The 24681-nt window shown below is 39.5% G+C and overlaps 1 protein-coding gene across 3 annotated transcripts in view; it reads right to left on the bottom strand.

The window, feature by feature from the left end:
* Positions 1-559: 559 nt before the first annotated feature.
* LOC146670422 (metabotropic glutamate receptor 4-like) overlaps positions 560-24681 on the bottom strand; it is a 198278-nt gene continuing 174156 nt past the window's right edge. Inside the window, exons 8-12 of one of the 3 annotated variants that reach the window (XR_014911784.1) lie at positions 22031-22167; positions 19932-20867; positions 5581-5827; positions 5231-5342; positions 560-1084 (exon numbers count right to left, since the gene is read on the bottom strand). Coding sequence is in view for 1 of the 3 variants with exons in the window: in XM_085407328.1 (XP_085263454.1) it covers positions 1035-1084; positions 5581-5827; positions 19932-20867; positions 22031-22167 (1370 nt within the window). In the remaining 2 variants the exon portion in view is untranslated. Of the gene's footprint in view, positions 1085-5230; positions 5828-19931; positions 20868-22030; positions 22168-24681 lie in introns of all 3 variants that reach the window. The other 2 variants (XR_014911783.1, XM_085407328.1) reach the window with 2 other exon arrangements.

Genomic DNA, 24681 nt, shown 5'->3' with positions numbered 1-24681 from the left:
CAGTGAGATCTCCTGGCTAAAACACTGTTTATTTTAACCATGAGCCACTGTTTCAAAGCACATACAGATATGCAGAGGGCAGTGGCAGCCTTGGGCTAGCTGGTAATACAAATCATGGCCTTACTGTAGCACAGATAAACGATCACTCACTAGACCTTCACCATTTGAGAACAGTTTTTAACGTACAATAGGCCCAAACAATTTTAAACAACACTGCAACAGAGTTTAAACGCATTCCTTTTTTTTCCCTTTTGTTTTTTTAAACAACACAACACAGGATGTTAAAACTGGCATGCTCAAAATCAGCAGAGACCATTTTATATGTGTAGTCATTCTTATTAACTCATCGGCAACTTGGAAGAGGAAATCAAAATACATGGAGTCTGGTAAAGATCTGTTGCATTGTTGTGACGATCAATATTTCCAGTCATTTGACTCACGAGACCAGAACACATTTAGAAATAAAAACAAACACAAGCCCCTCTCAGAGATCCATAGACCATGTTTGCATGCCTTTTTGGTGTTGATTAATCCCTTGTGATGCCTTGAGGATTTGAAGATTAATTATAATTCACAAAACTGGCAAACGACATTAAGAACCTGAACATATTCTTACTCGTAGTTCAGTTTCAGTCAGTGCTGCGAAAGATGACGGAGAAGTCTTTAAAAGAGGGCATAGCTGAAATGTAAACACAGAAAAGGAAAGCTCCATCCTTCAGTCTATAGGCCTCTGCCATGCAAATATTTTCATTTTTCTTTTATGTATTCTTCTGAGGCAGACCAAAGATGGAACCTTAAAATTGTGCTGTTATCTGTTCTGGTCCCAAGTTTTGTCCATCCCTGCATCTCATGTGCTCTTTCCACACAATGCCGCGTCTTTGTGCAATATTTCTCTGATCTCCACCCGGAAAAAAGACATATCTATTTAATTTATTTGACTTTATTTATTTTTGCCGGATGCTTGAAATTCCACTGCATGTTTTGTTTTCTTTGCTGGGACGGAAATCCTGAATCGTGATAACATCCTTTGTCCTTCAGATTGCATGGTTGCTGTAGCTGATGTAGGTTTGCTTTGTTGAAAACGCTGAAAGAGACGAAATGAGAAGGAAGAGTCAGAGTTTAATACAGTTGAGGTAAAGTTTGTAACCTAAGAAAGGGAGCTGATTTGGGCATGAAGCTCTTTTTGTTTAGCGCTCTTCCTGTAGTAACAAGAGTAAGAAACTGCTACACAGGGCTGAAAAAATGTGTTTAGTTCCTGATTGGTTATGATATTACGATCCTATTAAAAATTCCCTAGTTCTCAGGTCATGTTATTCCCCTCAGCATGTGCCAAATGTAACTATTACCTTTAGCTACCACCACCATTTTTTTCCCTCACAGCTATAGCTATCAGGAGTTAACTTTCCAGCTGTCTCCCCGGACCATGTTAGCTGATTCTCTGAGTGGGAGCAGATAAATCCTGACATATCGCCACTAGATCTCAGCATTGGGGGGAGCTGGCCCAGACAGGAATTTTTCAATTTCATCAAGCCATATATCCACACTGGCGATGACAATGACAAATGGCACTCATTCAAATAGCCATACACTGTATAGCCCCCTGTAAACGGTAACCCCATCAGGATAATTTGCTACTGGCTATCAATTCAGCGTCTCTGCCTTCTCGACACTTATTTTAACAAAAGGCCCTTTTAACCATCCACACAAACATGAAGCAAGAATGGAATTAATGCTGCTCTGTTTGGATGCATGTAGTTTTTGTGACAGGCCTCACACCATTGTGCTATTGTTACTGCAGAGCATTGTGATAAGTTTTACATTGATTTCTGGTTTTGTACTAACAGTAAATATATGTCAGCTATTTTATTCTCCTATGAAAGGAAACAGCTGTCAATACCTGTGGTTTTGACCACAGACTGATAAAAACCTTTTCCAGCTTAAGGCAAGAAGAGTGTTTTGAATGCCACTTGAGTAATTTCTGCTGACTCAATTGCTGAGGTCATTATTTACCTCACTAATATAAATCCACAGTGCATCACAGGAGTGCCAAGCATTGAGATTAGGAGGCATACACAGTGATTCAGCTGCTTTATAAAAGATAGTCACACCTTTCTTGTTTTTTTAATAATGTGTGCAAATGCTAGGCTTTGATTAGTGATTCAATAATTTATCTATTGATTATTATTTCAGTTTATATATAGCATGTCAGTAAATAGTAATGAATGCAGATAGATTTTCCAGTCCGATGGCTTCATTTTACAGGATAGAGCAAGTAAATATTTGCATTATAATGAATTATAAGCAATGGTTGCATGACAAAAATCAACAGTTTAAGTCAGAGATAAACTGAAAATTATTAGAAACCCAGTTCCACACAAGAACTGGAACGCTATATAAAATATAAATAAAGCAGGATTCAAACAGATAGAAATAGAAAACACAAAGTTTACACTGAGACATTTTAATATTTGATGAATTAGCTCATTTTCCAATTAGTTGGCAGTAACATGTCTCAAAGTTTGAACAGGGATAACAAAATGTTAGAAAAGTGGTATTGCACTACAAAAACTACTGGAGGGATATTTTGCGATTGATTGGGTTAACTGGCAACAAGACAGTAACATGATTGGCTATAAAAAAGAGCACTTCAGAGAGATAGCCTTTCTCAGAAGTAAGGATGGGTAGACATTTATCAGTCTGCAAAAAGATCTACAAATGGTAAAACATTTTTCAGAATAATTAGTTTGTTATTCATTATTATACAGGGTGGGCCATTTATATGGATACACCGTAATAACATGGGAATGGTTGGTGATATTAAAGTCCTGTTTGTGGCACATTAGTATATGTGAGGGGGCAAACTCCTCAAGATGGGTGGTGACCATGGTGGCCATTTAGAAGTCGGCCATCTTGGATACAACTTTTGTTTTTTTCAATAGGAAGAGGGCCATGTGACACATCAAACTTATTGGTAATGTCACAAGAAAAACAATGGTGTGCTTGGTTTAAACGTAGCTTTATTCTTTCATGAGTTATTTACAAGTTTCTCTATGTTCACAGCCATTGACATGTTGAAGAGGTTAACACGTGAGGAGCGGATCGAAATCGTGTTGATATCTGGTTGAACCCAGTAACCGGGTCATTGCAGCAGATTTCAATGCAAGACACCCTACGAGACCACCCATCTCCCATGCTACAGTTAGCAAACTGCTTGCTAAGTTTCGTGAAGCTGGTTCAGTGTTGGATTTGCCAAAATGTGGACGCAAGAAAACTGTCAGTAATGAAGAAACATCAGTGGCTGTCCTAGCTTCATTCAGCAAGAGTCCACAGCGTAGCACTCGCTGCATGTCACTGGAGAGTGGCATTAGTCGAACATCCCTTCGGCGGATATCAGCTACTCACAAATGGCACCCTTACAAACTCCAGCTACACTGCAGCATCTCAGCGAGGATGACCCAGATCGGCAGAATTTGAGCAAAGAATTTGTAGGATGGGCAAAACAAAAATTGGAACAGGACCCTCAGTTCACGCAGAAGATTTTGTTCAGTGATGAGGCAAACTTTGATGTGAATGGTGAAGTTAACAAACAAAACCACCGCTATTGGTCTGACACTAACCCACATTGGATGGATCCCTCCAAGACTGTTGGAACCAAAAAAGTGATGGTTGGGTGTGGTATATGGGGTATAACGATAGTGGGTCCATTCTTCATCAATGGAAACCTCAAGGCCACTGGATATTTGAAATTGCTACACGATGATGTGTTTCCCTCTTTATGCACTGAAGCTGGCACGTTCCCTGAGTTTTTCCAGCAAGATGGTGCACCACCACATTATGGGTGCCAGGTCCGAGCATTCCTAGATGAACAGTTTCCTGGAAAGTGGATTGGTCATCGTGGGCCAGTTGAATGACCCCCAAGGTCTCCCGATCTGACCCCCTTAGACTTTTATCTTTGGGGTCATCTGAAGGCAATTGTCTATGGTGTGAAGATACGAGATGTGCAGCACCTGAAACTACGGATACTGGATGCCTGTGCTGGCATTTCTCCTACAGTGTTGCTATCAGTGTGTGAAGAGTGGGAGAAGAGGGTTGCATTGACAATCCAACACACTGGGCAGCACATTGAACACATTTTATAAGTGGTCAGAAACATGTAAATAACTCATGAAAGAATAAAGTTACGTTGAAACCAAGCACACCATTGTTTTTCTTGTGACATTACCAATAAGTTTGATGTGTCACATGGCCCTCTTCCTATTGAAAAAACAAAAGTTGTATCCAAGATGGCCGACTTCTAAATGGCCACCATGGTCACCACCCATCTTGAGGAGTTTGCCCCCTCACATATACTAATGTGCCACAAACAGGACTTTAATATCACCAACCATTCCCATGTTATTACGGTGTATCCATATAAATGGCCCACCCTGTAGAATAATGGCTTTCAGAATAAAGACTTTGACTAACTCAACACCTATAATACATTTTAAATAATATCACAAAATGATTTTGAGAATCTGAATAAAGGGACAAAGGTCAGGTCTATGAACACAATTTGCTGTGCCATCTACAAATGAAGGTTAAAATTCTACAGTATGATGATTAGAAGAAACCATATGTGAAAATGATCCAGAAAAAACATTGTCTTCTCTGGGCCACAGCTCATTTGGACTGAGGCAAAATGGAAAACTGTTCTATGATAAGATGAATAAAAAATATATAATAAAGAATTTCAAAAATGTAAAAACACGGACATAGACAAGAATGGAACAACATTCCTCTCCCAGAAGTGCAGCAACTGGTGTTCTTCAGTTCCCTCATATTTACAGACTGTTTTTAACAGAAGGGAATGCCACACAGTGGTAAACACAGCTCTGTCCTAACCTTTTTTGAGACTTGCATGCTTCTAACTGGGCTGCACAGTTTGCATTAGCAGTTATTGACTCCGTGTTGGTTTCATACTGCAATTTTGTAACAACATGATCAATACAATTTTTCCCAAAACACATTTAAAAGTGAAACAATCAAATTGTATCAAATTTTAAGATGTGGTAAAGTCGTCTTCATCTTTTTAGAGAAGGCCTAAAATTTAGGCGATTGGACTTGAAGACTTTTTTAAGGACGTGTGTTACCCTCGTTTACTTGTTATTTTAGGAATAGTTTGACATTTTGGAAAACATTCACTTTAATAAAAAAAAGAAGAAGATTGATGCCAGTAATAAAATCATACCTCAATGTTTTACAGGCGTTTTAGTTCCATTGCTGGACTCCAGAATATGCTTTCTAATCCATTCCTTTGTGACTTCATTCTCACACACATAATTGTGATTCCTGTAATGCTTCTTGAAAAACAATTTCCACAGCCTCACCACCAAATGAATAACAGTGTCACATTTACTAGATTCAATGAAGTGTTAAATAACATGCTATACATTTGTTAATAAGGTTTTGTTTTTTTTTTCACACTGCATCCTATCATTGCATCAATTTGTTTTACAGACACGGAAGGACAAAACATTCCTGAACTTAAGCCAGCAGGTTTCTAGTCAAAGCTTTCCTCATTTGCATTTTTGCTCTTACACTGTGTTTCGAGGCTTTCGCACAGCTCGGTCTTGGCTTCTCCGTTGGGTCTGAGTCCAGCCTTGGGGTTGAACTTGTTGGACATGGTGGCAGCAGTAACCACAGCCTTGAGGGTCCGTGTGCGCTTAGGCACATTCTGCTCAGGGTGGAAAAGAACCACATAGACCTTGGGCATGTAGAGCAACCCGAGGGACACTGAAGCACTCAGGCTCACAGAGATCGTCAGCGTGGTTGTTTGGATGTACATCTGCAACAGGCAAAAACCAAACATGAATGATACAAACAGTTTAACAGTGTTTTGCATTACCGATTTTTCTGTGTGGGCAGTGGCATGTATAGTACAAGAGACATCTGCTGTGCATCATTATAATTAGAGTATTCAATGACCCATGTGTTGGTCAAGGAGTTTTTAAATGAGTATCTACTTTGTCCAGTAGAAGCTGCAAAGCTATCTAATGAAAATGATGTGTTAAACTTGTTTTAAATCAGCATCCTATCTGCTTTTATGGTGTATGTGTGCTGAGCCAGCCAGGGCCACAGTGTTTACTTAATTTTCTGCCATTCTAGTTTTAATATGACTATCACGTCCACCCTGAACACAGATTGGATCTTTTTCTGACTCATAATAAGCAGGCCCATAAAAAAAGAAACAAGCTCATGAACATTTTACACATGGTCAAATCCTCCAAATTATGGGGGAGGGCAACAGAGTACCATCCTCATTCATTCCATTTAATTGTTTGCAGAACTGCAGCAAATTAATGAGTCATCTTTAAAGATGCAATAAGGTAGAAGAAAAGCTTATGCAATTTCTAAACATCATACTGTTGTGACTGATTGAGGAATGAGTTTACATTTGGCTAATACTGGGATACACACACACACTCTATCTATAATTGATGGATCGAGATAGATAGACAGACAGACAGACAGACAGACAGACTATATAAAATTTAATTTTTACATATATATAAAATTGAAAGTTCAGTTCACTAAAAAGGAGGAGTTTTGTTTGGATAGAAATTAAATTGTGCTTGCTGTAATTTACTACACCTCTGTAACACACAACAAGAATCTAATTATGATCATTTACCTGGTGTAACTACATAAATGTATGAATACTGTCAATAATAATAATAATAATAATAATAATGAGAGATTTTGTTGTTCCTTCAAATCCACCAAAATTGTTCCTAATGCATCAAAATTGATGGTGAGGCTTAAAATAATGTAATGGGTTATAACCTGCTGTGGGTGTAAGATTTAATATATTTACTCGGAGGATGACAGGTGCGAGTAGTAACAACAACAACAAGAAAGACTGAAACGAGAGCAGGTTTTTCATTCTTTGGTTACCATAATCACTGATTTACAAAGATAATTAAACCACAGTCGACTACAGTATTCAAATGAACACACATTTCCAACAAATCAGAATCTGTTATTTCTTGCAGGAACGATATTCGAATCAGACGATAAATCCTCTCATGCATAGATTTTTACTCACTAGTATTTTATATGTTGGTACTTTAAGAGTCAATCTTTCAAGTCAAGTTTTTCCTCATCAGGTCTCTGCTATTTTCTGATTCAACAAAAGTAACAGCTTCTCATACGTGACCTCTATTTTAATATGTTGTGTGTTTTTATTATTTTGACTCTCCACAGTGCTTTCCCTATATACTCAGCCAACCCTCTTTCCATGTGAGACTGCTGGCTGAAGAGAAGAAGGAAGAATGGAGTCAGTATTATAGAGAGACAGCTGCAGCGCTCCCCTCCCAGCTGTGGGGAGTATTAACCAGTGAACTGCTCAGGGCTTGGTTCACTGCTGCCTCAGGGACGGACTGTTGAACCCAAGCTGTTCATCACATAAACAGAACATAAAAGTGTTCTGCTGCTTTCCACCCAGGAATAATATCATCTTAAAATCCATCCTCTCGGTCACTGATTATATACCGGCACAGAATAAATAAGAACAGTAAAATGACTTTAAATCTGAGAACATTTAAAGTCTGTGTCAGAATAAAATTTTTTTTAAAAATTGAAAATTATATTCTCAATCATTTCAGTTTTGGTCTGTAAAATTAATGCAACAAGGAACAAAAGACACTTAAATCATCTTTGATGTCCATACTAAAAGAAGTCAATTATCCTATGTCAGAGCTATAAAAACTTGCTTTATTTGTGGCTCAACTAATCAACTTATCAACGCAGTTCCAATAATAACTACTATGATTATGTAACTGCACCATATCTCACTGTAAATTAGGTCACGTTGAAGAACAAATATTGTTATTATCATTTAATCTAATGTAACCTTAGGTAAGGTTATTTTAAATTTTGAATATTATGTCAGCAGTGATATAAATCAGGACAATCAGTAAGCTGTCACATTGTAGAGGCTAAGAATAGAATATAAGTGGATTTAATGCCAAATAGTACAGTGTGCAAGAATAATAGTTTCATTTATATTTTACATTTAATGGTGGTGATAATATACATTGGCCACTTAATTAGGTACAACTGTTCAGCTGCTCGTTAACACAAATATCTAATTAGCCAAACAGCAGCAACTCAAGGCAAGGTATGTAGAGATGATCAAGATGACCTACTTAAGTTTAAATGGAGTAATGTTTGTATTTTTGTAGGGTCTCTACAATAATACTGCTGTTGTGAATTGGTGCTATATAAATAAAATTGAACAGAATGAGGAAGAAAGGTGATTTGAAGGACAGCTAGTCAGCTAAGAACAGGGAACTGAGGCTACAGTTTCTAAAATTAGACAATACACGATTGCAGAAATGTTCCCTGGTTTTAAGAGTCTTGACTTCTACAGCAAAACATTCAGGTGGTAGCGTCAGAATTTGACATAAACATGGCTCCATTCTGTCTTATTACAACAGCTCAGTCTGGTGGTTGTGCAATGGCATGGGGGATATTTTCTTGTCATGCTTTGGGCTTCTTAGTACCAAGTTAGCAATACATCACAGCTCTGCCCGAGTATTTTTGCTGACCATGTCTATCCCTTTATGACCAAAGTGTACCCATCTTGTGATAGTTGCTTCCAGCAGCATAACAAACCATGTCATAAAGCTGAAATCATCTCAAATTGGTTTCTTGAACATGACAATGAGTTCTCTGTACTCCAGAGGCCTCCATGGTCACCAATCAATCTCAGAGCACCTTTGGTATGTGGTGGAACAGCAGAGTTACAGCATGGATGTGCAGCTAACAAATCTTCAGTAACTGAGTATCTTTTCAATATGGACCAAAATCCAAGAGGAATGTTTCCAGCACCTTGGTACATCTGTGGCAAGAATAACTGAGGCACTTGAAGACAAAAGCGGTCCAACCCAGGACTAGCATGTGTACCTAATGAAGTGACTAGTTAGTGCATGAACTGTTTTCTTTTTTAAAATAAACAATTATTTGATAATTTTTTTTGTAACAGCATTATAGACAAAGTGATAGATTTTATAGTAACTGGTACCTTCTTATAGATGAACAATGGAAAAACAAATCAGCACATTTTATAAACTAATCTCAGTCCTGCCTGTTTGTTGGTCTATGTTATAATAATATGTATATAATGTAATATGTTAGATGAAAGGAAATTATTGCCTTGACCTTACTTGAAATCAATATATTATTGTTTGGTATTTCATCAGATAACATGTGCCCTCTCTATTGCCTCATTGATGTTAGCTTACAAATGGAGTCCTTTTTTCAATGTCAGAGCACGTCCAATATTCAGTCCATTAATTTGTTTCCTCCTGATTGAAATGCACCTGAGCATTCAATGACTGGAGCAACTTGGAAGAGAAATGAAGAGAGATACCATATATCTCACACACATATCATCACACTGCCATTAGCGTAGCTTGCCTTAGGCAAAACATAACATAGAAGAAGTACTCATAGTCGCATTAATGACTGAACTAGATGGAAAGAAATCATGGAGCTATCAGTACCTGGAGGATCAGTGATGGGAAGAGTCCTGGAAATATTTACTCAAGTAAAAATGTACTTGTGTACAACAGTACTCCAATAAAACGTAGGTGAAATAATGGCATTATTAGTAAACATGGCTGTATTACACAAAAGAGGAAGCTGAAGAGCAAGGGTCACCTCCAGAATTTTTTTAATAGGTGTGGTCATATGGGGGCCAGTAAAAATATTGGCTGGGGAAATTGTGGGGGACATACAAAGTAACACAATGGGTGTCACTGGGGGCCCAGCAAATTGTTGTGGTAAAGAAAAGTAAAGAAAATTTCTTATATGGTGATAATAAGTCCAGTGAGCCACACCCAGCCTAAAGCAAGTAAATGTAGAGATAAAGCTCATAAACTGACATTTTAAATCAAAAAAGGAAGCTGCAAAATGTTTACGCACAGTGTAATGCACTCACACAAATACTATATGAAACTGAATACACTGCTTCGTGTAACAGCAGTTAGGCTGCCGTTGTATCTGCTGAATTTGCTCTTTAGTCTCAGATCCTCTGTTCCTCTAAAAAAAAAGAAGAAAAAAAATCATAACAGAAATGATAAGGTCATATTTAAATGTGGATTTCCTATTTACTCCTACACAGCTCAACTTCTGTCAAGCCAGAGAACAAGCAAATGCAGCATTAACTGAGCAACAATGGTAATGCATCCTAAATAAGCAAACGTAGCAAGCCAAAGTTTGTTAGATCGCCAGGCTAACACAAACTTAAAACATTAACAATCTGCTATACCCGTGACCTTTGAACTGAAGTCGTTACAGTTAATTAACATACAATACTTTTGCAGAAGAGGTAGTATGTAGAGTTTTTGTAAGAGAGGGCCTCTACATGGTTGTGAAAACACTGCATAATGAAGCTGTGTTGCCTTGGGCGTGAAGATGTATTAGACCATTAGATTTTTGTTTTTTTGTTGGTAACTCTGCAATTGATTTTCACATAAAAAATACACATGAAGATAACCAATAACGATAATCTACTTTCTTACAGTAATCATAGGAATTGTATTTCATTATTTTCATTCCAGCAGAAGTGATAAAGCAATTCCACACCCTGGCCTACGGTGAGTAGAGCAAAACTGAGTAAAAACATCTGTGATAACTCATAACATTAATTTGACAGCTAATAAACATGAACAGACTGCATTTTCAATTCAACCCAAGAGAGTCTCTGAGGCAGGATGCAAACAATCAAATTTATTTAAACTTGCATAATTCCCTCACTATATTAAGGTACTTTTTTTTTCTCAGCATGCTATGGAAGTACTGAGCAGAGGAGTTTGCTGCATAAGAATTCACTATAATTGCACTCTAATTAAGCCAATAAACAAATAGAACCCTTAGGGGACACAATAATATAGCTTCATGGCAGATTGTCATTTATAAAGATCACAATTCTTTGGCCTTGATTAGCTTCACGGCCTATCCACCCATTATCAAAGCACCCAGAGGTCAACAGAGGGCTGCAGTGCTTTAGGCCTAATGAAAGCAACAACTGCTCTCTGAAGTCCAAGATGTTGCTTAGCTTCCTCTGCTTCGTAGCATCAATCTTCATTATTTATTACAGAGCCTCAGGGGCATTACTGTGAATAACGCTGTTTATCTTACGACTGAGAAAAGACAAAGGGAGAAATGGGAAGGAACATGGAATGGGTGGTAACAGGTAGCAGGTATGAACACAGATTACACTGTGTAACACAAAAAAATAACAAAAAACCCCCACTCCTGACTCTGGTCTGGTTGAACTGAAACTCCCACTTCTTTGTCTGACTACCACTTTAACAGCAGTTTTTTTGTTCTTTTGTCCTAACGGTGCCAATAGTGAGATGGAGACTTCATACAGAAATAAACAACCCCACTCAGTTAATCAGACGATTCATGCACTGTAATGGCAGGACCTCTTTGTGTGGGCTGATTGAATTTAAGCTGAGCCCATTGTGCTGTAGCCTCATTCCCATGCATGCTATTGTCTGCTGCCCCTCCTCCTGCCTATATCTTTGAGACAGCTGCTGATTTAGACAGTTTCTCCAGGTAAGTAGGTGTCACATCTATTCCTGAAGGTAGCATAAACACTCCATAGATAGACCAGATGTCCTCGTCTAAATGATAGAGAAAGCTTCCTATGGCATTCGTTGCATGTGTCTTGGCACCAGATGACAAATAAATGACGGTGCTTGTAATGCTGAGGCAGAGGCCTGCTGTAAACGGGTGATGAGTGCGTACACAGCTAGATAAGGTAAATCGAGACCCAAAAGAAGTGGAGCATTTAATTGCTCTGAAAGACTCGTCAATGTGGGCTGTGAAGATTTGTGCAGCCTGACATTTACAGTACAATGATTATGAGGTGTGTTTGCTTTGACATGTTAATTCCTTAAATAAGATCATTGTTTATATAACATCTCAGCAAATCAGTCACAGGCTTTATTTTAAAAAAATAAAACAAGAAGAAGAAAATCTGGCACAGCAAAACTAGCTAACTTTCCTGCTCAACCAACAAGTTTTCCAAAATGTAATGTGTGTTCAACAGGTGAGAAATTTTATTTGTCCACACTTCCTAAAATTGTTCTGAATCTGCTTAATGATCTAACTTCCTATATTTATTCCTGTTATCCTTTTCTTCATTTCTAAATATATATATATATATATTGTTAAAATGATGAGTGGTCATATTATACATGACCAAATTCATAACCAATGAGGAGTCTTTCTGCTGCTGGTTCTGTGCAGTATGATGCCAATGAGAGCGTGTATCCTTAGGACAGTCATCTCAGGTACACAGCTGCTGTTCAGATCTTCTATTTATGAGGAGCAGTAAATAAGAGCAAAGTTGGCTGTAAGGTCGAGGGTCGTCAGGTCCTGCGCGGACCAACTGTGTGGGGTGATGGAGCACCTCTTCAACCTGAGCCTGAGGTTGGGAAGAGTCCCACAGCTCTGGAAAACCTCCTGTGTTGTACCAGTGCCAAAGACTTCACGCCCCAAGGACCTCAACAGCTACAGGCCGGTGGCTCTGACATCCCACCTGATGAAGACCCTGGAGCGGTTGGTCCTGGCTCAGCTTCGGCGCCTAATAAGCTCATCACTGGACCCACTTCAGTTTGCCTACCAGCCTGGCATTGGAGCGGATGATGCCGTCATTCACCTCCTACATCGTTCCCTCGCTCACCTGGAGACCGCTGGAAGCACTGTGAGAATCATGTTCTTTGATTTCTCCAGTGCCTTCAACACCATTCTTCCCTCGGTTCTAAAGGACAAGCTGGTGAACTCTGGAGTGGACCATCACCTCACTACCTGGATCCTGGACTACCTCACCGACCGACCACAGTATGTGAGGACTCAGGGCTGTGTGTCGGACAGGGTCGTCTGCAGTACGGGGGCCCCACAGGGAACGGTTCTGGCTCCGTTCCTCTTCACCATCTACACTGCAGACTTCTCCCACAATTCCACCCAGTGCTTCCTGCAGAAGTTCTCTGATGACTCTGCAATAGTCGGCCTCATCACTGATGGGGACGACAAGGAGTACAGAGGTCTGACCCAAGACTTTGTGGACTGGTGCCAGCTGAACTACCTCCAGATCAACGCCAGTAAAACCAAGGAACTGGTGGTAGACTTCCGCAGGCACAAGCATTCTCCACTGCAACCACTGAACATCCAAGGTATGGACATTGAGGCTGTGGACAGCTACAGGTACCTTGGTGTTCATCTGAACAATAGACTGGACTGGACTCATAACTCAGACGCCCTCTACAGGAAAGGGCAGAGCAGGCTGTACCTGCTGCGGAGACTCAGGTCGTTTGGAGTGGAGGGCCCACTCCTGAAGACCTTCTATGACTCTGTTGTGGCTTCTGCTATCTTTTATGGCGTGGTCTGCTGGGGCGGCAGCATCTCTGCTGGGGACAGGAAGAGACTGAACAGGGTGATCCGAAGGGCCAGCTCTGTTCTAGGATGCCCTCTGGACTCAGTGGAGGTGGTGAGTGACAGGAGAACGGCGGCTAAGCTGTCATCCCTGATGGACAACATCTCCCACCCCATGCAGCAGACTGTGACAGCACTGAGCAGCTCCTTCAGTGGGAGACTGCGGCACCCACGGTGTGGGACGGAGAGATTTCGCAGGTCTTTCCTCCCCACTGCTGTCAGACTCCATAATAAAGACTTTAACTGATCAAGCACACACATCCATACATATGCAATAATACTAAGTGCAATAATCCTTTCTGTCATCGTTGTATTTTTACTCAGTTGTATATAGTATTTGTATTTGTATTCTATTTTTATCTTATTGTATATTTATTTTATTTTATTCTACTGTATATAGTATTTTATTTTATTCTATTCTGTACAGTTGTGTACTGTATTTATTCTTATTGTATTCTAATTTTTGCCTCATAACTTTTGCACTGTCCACTTCCTGCTGTGACAAAACAAATTTCCCACGTGTGGGACTAATAAAGGTTATCTTATCTTATCTTATCTTATCTTATCTTATCTTAAGTGAGAGTAAGAAAAAGGCTCAAGCTGCTTGCTTTAGGCAATGGAGAAACTGTGTGCACCAACATTCCATGTAGATAAAGATTATTTTGAACCATCAAACTACCCTAACAGAGTAAAAATATGGAGTTAGAAATGGGCATAACAAGTTTCCTTTAAGGTCTTATTGGCTTTGAGCACATTCATCAGAAACAGTGACATGTAAATGGCAACTATGTCACTGTTTTCATGGTAACAGAAGAGCACCATTGGGGGCATATCCTGTCCGTTTCTCTGCGCTTCAGCTTTTCAGTTTAACTCAAGCCACCTGTAAAGGCTCTGACCACTCTGCAGTGGTAGAGTGCTGTTACAGATCATCTAGAGTTGAGGTAATGGTGGATATTTGTTTGCCCCGATGAGGCAAATTGCACTAAGTGCACTAAGACTTGGAAGATAGTCAACAATCTTATGATGGCTAGAAGTGCAATCAAGCCCATGACCATCCCTACATTTGGAATTTTAGAGTATTTAGGGTGTCAATTTAAATAGAATAGAGGACCAACACTGCAAGTGTACAAGAACAAGATGATTATTCTTTTTTCTTTTCTTTTTGCTGAGTTTTGTGCACAAAAATATTCCCGAGATTTTCAAGCAGTCTTCATTCAGACTGTGTGCTGTGTACAAACTGTGGAGTGGTTTTCTAGGAGAGTACATGGCAACAGAATCGAAAAAAAAAAAACATTCTCAAGGACAGAACTTTAATTGGGGGGGGGGGGGGGAAACCCTTTACTCCAAGTCAGTGTAAAGTAGGAGGTCATTGAACAAAATACTCTCCATCATGGACTATCCATCCTAACTCTCTGCAGTACACACTACAAAGACAGAAGAAGGCATTTTCCAACATGCTCATTTAGGCCCTATGTCACAGAAAATCATCAGCTCTGACAATTTTGCTGCTATTGCAGTGATATTACTGTTCTGACTGACTGTTACTGACTATTTTGAAAAAAATCATCATGGTTCTGATATTATTATTGTTGTTGTTGTTGTTGTTGTTATTATTAATAGCCTTAAATTTAGCTAGAAGTCCTGTATACAGCAAATTTGAACAAGAGAATTTCAACTACATGCATATCTGTATTCAGCATGTTTGGGACTCACACCGAATGCGATAGACGCGACCAAAAAGCGCCAGACGCCCCTAGCTGGTCACGTGCACATTCGCACCTCGACGCACGACCAACGCGAATTGGCTGCACTTCAAAACATGCAATTTTCACGCACATGAAGCGGAAATGTGGAAGGAAATAGTGCCAGATGGCAGCTGTCGATCTAGCCTTTGAAGAGAGAGTCTCTCTTCTCTATTTACTGTGGAGAGCAGAACAGCGGCATAAAGGACATCCTCGCTGTACCTGGGTCCATCAGGTCCTCTAGAAACGTGAGCAGTTTGGTGAGTTTCACCACTTGCTCCAGGAGCTGCGTCTGCATGACGGACGCTTTCAGCGGTACCACCATCTTTCCCTCGCCCAGTTTGAGGAGCTGCTGTTGAGCGTCAGTCCAAGCATCGCCCACCTAAACACCTGTCCGTCTGCCTGCGGTTAGTAAAAGTGTTTAAAACGGCAGTCCTTTATCGATACCTGTGCTAATATAAGCTCATTTGAAGTCCCAGTGACTTCCCCACAACGGCTCTTTTAAGAGCCACCCACAAACCTCTAAAGAGCGTTCCTGCCTTTTCTTCTTTAAAAATTTCCTTAATAAATTACTTTGCATGTATACCTGATGCTCTGGTCGCGTCTATCGCGTTCAGTGTGAACGCACCGTAAAAATAATTTAGGGTGTCATTTGTCTTCAAGGTATTGGTATATCTCTGGCTACATCCACACTAATCAATCAATCAATCAAGGCTTTATTCGCTACGTGCAGGTTGCCCTGCAGTGAAATAGGACCCCCCCCCCCGACCTTACACACACAACACTGACATCACATGGGGATAAAGGTCGGAGATCGGTAGCATTACAGAAAAAAAAAACACAGAAATATTCACTACAATGGGAAAGTACAAGAGGAAAAAAAGAGACCTCTACTCATGCTGGGCTCCTGGGAGGACAGCATGAGAGCAGGAAACAAAAAAACTCCTCTGCACAAAAAAAGCACATAAATGTCCACAGCACAACATTATGGAACACGTGACAAGCCACAGGGTCGGGTGGGTGGTGAGGAGTAATCCGAAGCAAACACAGCAGCCATCCTAATAGGTTTTCGTTTGAAAACGCATCATTTTCTCTCCGTTTTGACCTTCCGTCCACACTGAGATGGCGCTTTCCCTCACGGAAAACGCAGTGTTTTGAAACACTCTCGAAAACACATACATTTGAAAACGGTGCTTTTGCGTTGCATTGTGGACAGCAAAAACTGAGACTTTTTGAAAACGATGACACATTTTAGTCATGTGATGCAATTCCAGTGACCAGTTAAATTAAGATAGCAGAGGGCATTATACAGCGGTTGCTTTGTTTGCTCTCAAATTTTCTGTACGTTTTTGTCCATGACAGGTTAAACCACAATAAATAGCGATAGCATACACGTGGTGTGTGTGTAGTTGTCTGTCTCTTAAAACGCCAGTGATTTTCCTACAGTTTGAAATGTCATGCAATCTTGTGAATTTCATGAGTCCAGCAACTAACCACTCTTACTAGATTGTATCATGTCATCTCAACAAGAACAAATTAAGTTGTTGAATTTCATACAGATCCTACATGATTTAATTACGTTCAACCTAGAAACATGAAATTATTTTTGTTCAAATTACAAGTTAGACTTTTGTAAATGTAACAACCAGTCGAGACTGAAGAAGTCACTTCGATGAGTGACGAAACGTTTCTCCCACAAAACGCTACGTCCAGATGAATAGAATCAACTTTTGGAGCTACACGCAAGATGCTTACATAAATCCAAGAGATGCCCAATCCCTTTCCCCCCCCACTGTGTAAATGCTTCAGATAGCTTTTCTTCAAATTCTTAATTCTCACTGGCTTTTGCAACTTCGTACTCTTTTGGTACTCGCAGCAACAACTCCACCTCATCGTTAGTCCGTTTAAAAAACTTGGTGCTTTTCCTCAACATTTTGCCACGACGTTTCAAAGGGCCGGAAAGTAAATAAACAACAGACAGAAATGAGGCAGATCGAATCGTCTTGCGTTTCACGCATGTGCAGTATTGGAACATAAGCGGTTTTGGCCGTTTCAGTGTGGACTGACAACTCTGTGAAAACGACTGAAAACGATAGTGTGGACACGAGGCGTTTCCAGACGAAAACGCCTTTTCAAATCTATCCAGGCTAGTGAGGATGTAGCCTTCGTTACAAGAAACCAATGTTTCCATGTTCTGTGGACATTCATCTGCTTTGACCTCTGCCTTCTTAAGACTTTTATGTATTTTTCTACAGCAATATCTTAATACGGGCTCTTGCTCTCAAGGGACAAAACTCATTCTGATTCATTAAGTTACATCCGATCTTTGTTCCCATTATTTCTAAATGCTTGGTAAAAAAAACAAAAAAAGAAACCAAAAAAACATTTGCAGTAGCAGTATGCTGTGTGGTCTGACAAAGCTACAAACCATATTGGAGAGTAACTTAAATTAAGTTTTTCAGACTCAACACTCAACAGCCCTTTTGGGTTATATATTAAATATGATTATTCTCTCTCAAATGAGGAAAGAAAAAAATGTAGGACATTTCCCTGAAGCTAAACTTCCATTTTGTGTTCCATTTTGTGCTTTACCTTAACATAGCTCAGGGCCAAAGTAAAAGTTTTCTAAATGATAAAAGTAAAACTGTCCTCCAGCCATAGTGTGTACAGTTTTCCACAGGAAATAATAATTAATAAGTGACTCATGTAATTTAGATCAAGAAAAGTGTTTTATATTAAGACTGGGTGAGAAAAGTTTTCAGGGTTTGTAAATTAAATTCATCTGAGGTAAGGAACAAAAAGTAGGACTTCACATACCCTTCAAAGATTTTTTTTTTCACTTCTATTTTACTATTCAAAGCCAGGCTAGCTAATGGATTACCTCATCCTCTAAAAAAGCTGTTCAATCTCTCTGTGATTGTATAATTCTCTTTCATCTTCAGAGAGAGGAGATGGAATGATTAAACAAAGAACTCGCTGATCTCCGCGGCTGGTGTTGACATGCGACTTCAGATGTGCAACACTCACATTAAAAAATAATGTGGGCTTTGCACTTGGACCAATTCTTCTTTACTATGTATGCTACGTGTATGATAATGAAAAATGTATAGTGACGACAGCTGATGGTTGTTTTTCCCCTCTGACTATATTGAGGAAATGTAACATTAATCAAGCAATATGTGTGAAACTCAACTGGTCTCTCAGTTTTCAGCATCTAAATGCTGTTGTCTGCACTTTTTCTGTTCATGCTAGTTAACATTTGGGGTAAGAGAAAGCCTGTAGCTTGGACTTCATAGTATTAATGCAACATGCAGCATATGAAAATAAGTCATTGTACTGCCAATCACATAATGCATAAATATAATACAATTGGCTACAGTCATATGCAGATTTTCTGCAATGCCGCAAACTACAGAAATTGGGAGGGGGCGGGGTGTGCTCTGAACCACAATACACACTTTTCTTCCCACCAAGCTAACTATCACAGCCAGTTTCCAGGCCAGCATTTTGATGTATTGTTTTGTTTAATCCCAAATGGAAGAAGGTAAGGATTAATTTGTTGCATCTGTCAGACCCATGCTGGCACTGCTGATAGTGTCCGTGCCAGTTTTAGGGCTTTTTTGTTTTTTTGTCTCACCACTGCCCTCTCTTGTAGCCATCAAGCCCCTTTTGTTACACTGCCAAAACACCTCTTTCAACTGCATCAACACATTGCTATTGTGTCATTGTTGTACCCCTTTGGCTTTGTCCCCAGACTTTCTCCTCTGAATGTGAGGTCCAAGCCCAACCTTCATTTCCATGTCCCATTTGGATCCCTCTTGACCTCAGTGCTCCTGCTGAACACAGTCCAGGTCTATGGTTCAAGAGGTCGGGCACATTGATTTGACATGGGAATAAGAGTGTGAGCTTGTGTTTATGTAAACAGCTCATGGTTCCCTAATGCACTGTGGCATACAGCTGTCACATATATGTGAGTCACAGGCTTGTGAGTTGCCTTCAGAGTTATTACAGAAACATTTACATTACTTTATGTGTACACGTTGCAGATTCTGTATTCACAAGCATCCTCTTTTTAAGTTCTTGGTTTTTATAATTACTGGTACTTCACAAAATGTTTAAAAATTACAGAACAGCAGTAAGGAAAACTGAGTAGAACCATAATTTAGCCTTTTCATTATATTAAGTATATAATTAGATACATATTTAACATTCAAACAGCACTTTAATTCAGCAGACTTGGTGGATCTAATTATAAATGCTTAATACTGCAGGAAGGCTTAACCCAATGGTCACCCCACCGCCCACAAGAGGTTGAATAACTGGATAGAGCAGTAGAGAAAATCTTTTCTATAATCTTTGTTTCATGTCTTTCTTGATAATTGCGATATTCTAATAAACCAAGATAAAGACAATTGTTAAAGGAAACTAGGGAAACCAGGTAATACTGGTTGAAGTCAGTCTGTAAACCCGCTATGGGTTTGTTATGATAAGACTACTTCTGCTTTACATGGTCACCAGCGTACAATTATTTGTGAGGTTATTTTTGTCTTCTAAGTAAATGTCAAGAAATATGAATGCCAAAAGCCACGCTAATAGGTGTTAAAGATAGTTTTGTGTAGCTGCATGTCTAAGCATTTCTTAAAAGAAACTGACAGGCAAAAAATACAAATTGCACTCCAGTATTAGTTGTAAGCTTACCTTTTCTGTTGATTGTGATGTGCCAAAGAAGATTGGGATGAATGCTAGCCAAATAATGCAGGTGGTGTACATAGTAAAACCAATTGGTTTGGCCTCATTGAAGGTCTCCGGCACCCCTCTGGTTTTAATGGCATACACTGTGCAAGTGACCATGAGCAGCATACTATAGCCAAGCAGGCAGATGAGGGACAGGTCAGAGATGTCACACTTGAGCACACCACGAGCCATCGCTGGGTTAGAGGTTCTCTGGTCCTCATAGTCAATAATAGCTTTGGAGGGATCCACAACAAACCAGATGCACACCCCGACCAGCTGCACCGAGGCTAGGGTGAACGTGATGACTAGCTGTGAGGCTGGAGAAATGAACTTTGGCGCGCTCACAGACATACTACCCTGCTCGAAGATGCGGTAAATACGATTGGTTTTGGTAAGCAGAGCAGCATAACTAATGCTCATCCCCAGACCCAAGAAGATCCGACGAAGGGAGCAGATTACGACATCAGGGGCAGAGATCATCAGGAACGTTGTGGCATAGCAGAGAAAAATGCCAGTTAGCAGGACATAGCTTAGCTCCCGGCCTGATGCTTTCACAATTGGAGTGTCATTGTAGCGAACGAATGTGACCACCACAAACAAAGTGGCCATGATGCCAATGACTGCAACAAACACAGGGATGACTGCCCACGGAGAGCTCCACTCCAGCTTAACAATGGGGATTGGAACGCAGCCTGTGTGATTCTCATTGGGCCTCAAATCAAAGTGACACATCTTACACGTGTAGGTGTCTGCCTGGTATTGATAGCCATCGCAGCGTTCGCAGTGCCAACAGCAAGGGATGCCCTTCACAATCTTCTTGCGCTCACCAGGGCGACAGGCCTGGCTGCAGATTGAGGAAGGGATCTGACGGACACCACCGGGCCACTGCATTGAACGAACCTATGAGGGAGGCAGAGGAATGTGGAAAGGGATGAATGGACAGATAGAGAGAGAGAAGAAACATCTGAGAAAAGATTTTTAGTGTACAAAGCTCACTGAATTGCATACAGCTGAGATAGGTACAAAAGGGTGCTTTATTGATCCAAAATGGTCATCAGAAGCTCTGGAAGCCAAGGAGAATTCGTGTTTTTGGTTCTCTGTATTTATTTGGGTGAGAAGTTGAAAAAAGGCAAACTATTCAAGTATTCCTCATACATTCAGCAAAATCTTTCAGTGGTAAGTCAACTTTTCTGAAGGGCAAGTCTGAGAGGAAAAGAGAAACGCAATGTTTGTCCTGCAGTGAACTAATGGCACAATTCCTGTATTTTTTTTTTTTTTGGCTTTGGCAATTTTTTGTGTTAAAAATTAATCAATCAAAGTAGAAAGAGATGTCTCATTTCAAAATATTATTCCCCTTTGTGGATTTTACAGTTTCCTAAGCATACTTTGGAGGATAAATTAAATTCATCATTTGAAACAAGGTCTACTCCCTTTAATGTTATCGGTTTTATTTAATTGTGCCAGTTCATTCAAAGGCAGTAAATTTGTCTTTAAATGTGTATTTAATTGAGAACTCAAATAACACTAATTAAATACTGCTGGCACATTTTACAGTAGGTGCCTACAAATACCTTACCTTTCTTTTTTTCTTTCAGCACATGTTGTTGAAAGAGGTGAAGAAGACAAAGCTCCCCTCAGCCGGCCTCATGTGTTCAATTGAACTCATTTGCCTGCCCAAGGCCCCCTCTTCATTTTGTGAAAACATAATTTGTTTGAGTCCTTTATGTAATTTACTGTTATAATACTGTTACTTCATCACACTGCCTGCCCACAGTATTGTTTTTGGAAGTCAGTGATGCCGTCTGCTGTCTGATATTAAATATGTCTGTCCGTAAGCTCCCGTGGCTTTCTTTTCATCACAGTCCATTCTGTTAATCATTTAAAGTGCCCCCTGGATATTTACACCTTTGAAGATAGAACTGAGCACTGTGAAATGGTTTAGAGGGGTTAGAGATCTAACATGCAGCTGCAGAGCTGAAGTAACCTTTCGGAGGATTTTCATTGCAAACACTGACACAAACATAAGTTGTAGGGGACACAGAATAGAAAATGCCAGTGCTCACATTCAGATGGAGTTGATCCGCCCAGTGACCAATAATTTTGTACTCGGCTGTTCGGTTTCTGATCTGGTATTGGTAGATCTCATAGCGTCCAGGGGCATCTCCGTTTTCATTGAAGAGCACTGGGTTGCCAGCTATGCCTGAGTGAGAGAACAAAAATATTTATCATCATTATCTGTTTTTTTGTGTTCTGTGTGTGCTTTTTTACAATTTTTCAGTTCTTGTGCTCATGGGTGATTTTATAGTGTACAATAATTCATCAATATGTGGAAAGTAAGGGTGTGGAGGAGGTGGAGATCCATCAAAGACCAGCAAAGTTCTGAATGAACCATCCAGTCTTGGATTACTGACCACATTTTCACTGAGTTCAATAACTGAAAGCAATGGTGACTTCTGTTTTTAGCTTTTGGCTAGTTGACAGTTGCTTCCACTACATTTCTACTTGGCTGTAGGTGGGATTAAGTGTAAATACATAACGATCCTGCACATGTAGCTACCAGAGAATGGAAATTGAGACAAATGTTATTTTTCCATTGTAGTTTGCACTGGCTAAAAGTGGTAGGACAGATATGTCAACATGCAAACTTCTTAAACACAACAAAACAGAATCTGAAAGAACCAAGTAAAGTGAAGACAGCAGTGTGTGTTTATCAGAGTTCTCATCTTAAACATAATCAAATTTTCCAGTTTCCTAAGCTTATCGATCTTGGCAATTAAACCCATATATGGTAGAATAAATAAAAAATACATAGGAATCTGACAATTAGAATTAGAATTTTCATGGTTCTCTTTTATCACTTTGTTTTGTTTCTGTGGGTTTTTTTTTTTTAAGAAAAATCCATTATCAGTGCATCTCACTGCACACAAGAAACCTTAAGAGCCTGCCTTCTTCTTACAGCAAACTGGCTGTAAACAGTTGGAGTTGAGCAGGAAGTTCAGAGATAGAGTACTGACCGCATTTTGTACTGATTTTTCTGTCAACTAAGGTGGGCTATAATTTATCTTTCCAATAATGACTCTAAATAATATTCCTGTGTTCCTGTTTTATGATAAGTATGTTAATCACAGTATGGTATTCATAGAATGGTCTTCCTTGGCCAGAGAATGGCGTAAATGCTTCTTTTTATTTTATTTTATTTTATTTTAATTTAGGCCACTTGTGGTTTAACATTAAGTCTCCCAAAGACAATTAAAATCTCAGTTAAGACGAAAAAGGTAAACCTGGCCAATTGCTGCTGATGGATTTTCTGCTGATGAGAATTTTTTTTGTCCTTGCTTTTTGTTTCAATTCTGGGGAAGCGGCACTGTAATCCACATCTCGATGAGTCAGCCCTGTTGGATTAAAGCATTACTGTTTTACTCAGCCTTGTGACAATGCCGCCCACATCACAAAGCAGTTACTGATCATGGGAGGATTACAGTGACTTTATGAACCACAGAGGCAGTTTTTATATAAAAATATTAAGAACATCGCCAGTATTAGTAAGCTATGACATTTTTGTTCAGAGATTTTAATCATGCAAAGCTTGTTTTATTTTCACTAATGACCAGCGGAATTTCAAAAAGATTAAAGCTATCTGCCTTCCAGTGTCATGGTTGTCTGCCTACGCTGTCATGGTTGAACACATAACCTCAAGCCAAAGCCTTAAAAGCTTGGATATAGACTATGAGATCAAGCGCTCCTATGGACACCTTCAGTGAAAGAGGAAAACGGACCATGAATGTCACTGGCAGCTTTAAGAGAATGATACGGCAATGCGTCTGATATAGTTGTATGTAAAGCCTTGTGGGCCTTTTGGTTATGCTTGCTTTGCAAATTAAATCCTTTCATAGACTGACTGATCTCTTATTGAGTCTCTGAGCAACTGTTAATCTTCTCTTTTATGCACATATACAAAAACAAAGCAGTTTTGCAGTGATTTTATTTATATATTATTTTGTAATAACATTTAAATGGACTATTCTTTATTTTTCTGTTGGGTCATTATAAATATAAAAACAATGATGTTGGTTTTAGTATGTATGTGGGACACACAATAGAGACAGGGTGCATTAAGCCCCAAATTCCTTGTGCTACATTGACTTTGAATAGCATGGAGCAATGTGGTTAGATGCACTAAAAGAGACATCAGCAAGAACAGTGTTTGTACAGTTGAATACTTTTGGATCTTGACAACTAAAGCATTTTCACACCATGTAACTTTTAATATTGGAAATCTGGAGAATTCAAGAAACTAATGCGAGGAGTCAAATGTGAGGAATATGAAGTCCAGCCAAAAACTAAGAGTAAGAAGCAGCTGGGTGCTAATCAAAGCAGTTGATTAACTGATCGTCAGCAAGTGTGACCAACTCTATAAAAGCTTCATAACAGTACAATTAGAAAAAGACTGAGCAAGTATTTCTTAATAAGAAGGAGAAAAAGGGGAAAAGTCTTTTCTCTATAAAGAACACAGCAGCACAGCTTAAATATGTAAAGCTGAACCTAATCAACCCATAAGACTTGTGAAGCGATGTCCTTTAGACAGGTGGGTCCATAGTAGAGATGGTTGGCCTTAATGTACAGCATGCACTTGCTGAAAACCAAACACATATCAGAACAAACACTTCATGCTAGCTGTCAAGCACGGTGGTGATAATACTGGGTTGTTTTTGAG

This window comes from Rhamphochromis longiceps, linkage group LG5, assembly GCF_057381845.1.
Source record: "Rhamphochromis longiceps isolate RC_006_pf linkage group LG5, R_longiceps_female_GT1.1, whole genome shotgun sequence".
Taxonomy (NCBI): domain Eukaryota; kingdom Metazoa; phylum Chordata; class Actinopteri; order Cichliformes; family Cichlidae; genus Rhamphochromis; species Rhamphochromis longiceps.
This window is presented reverse-complemented; position numbering and strand designations above follow the sequence as displayed.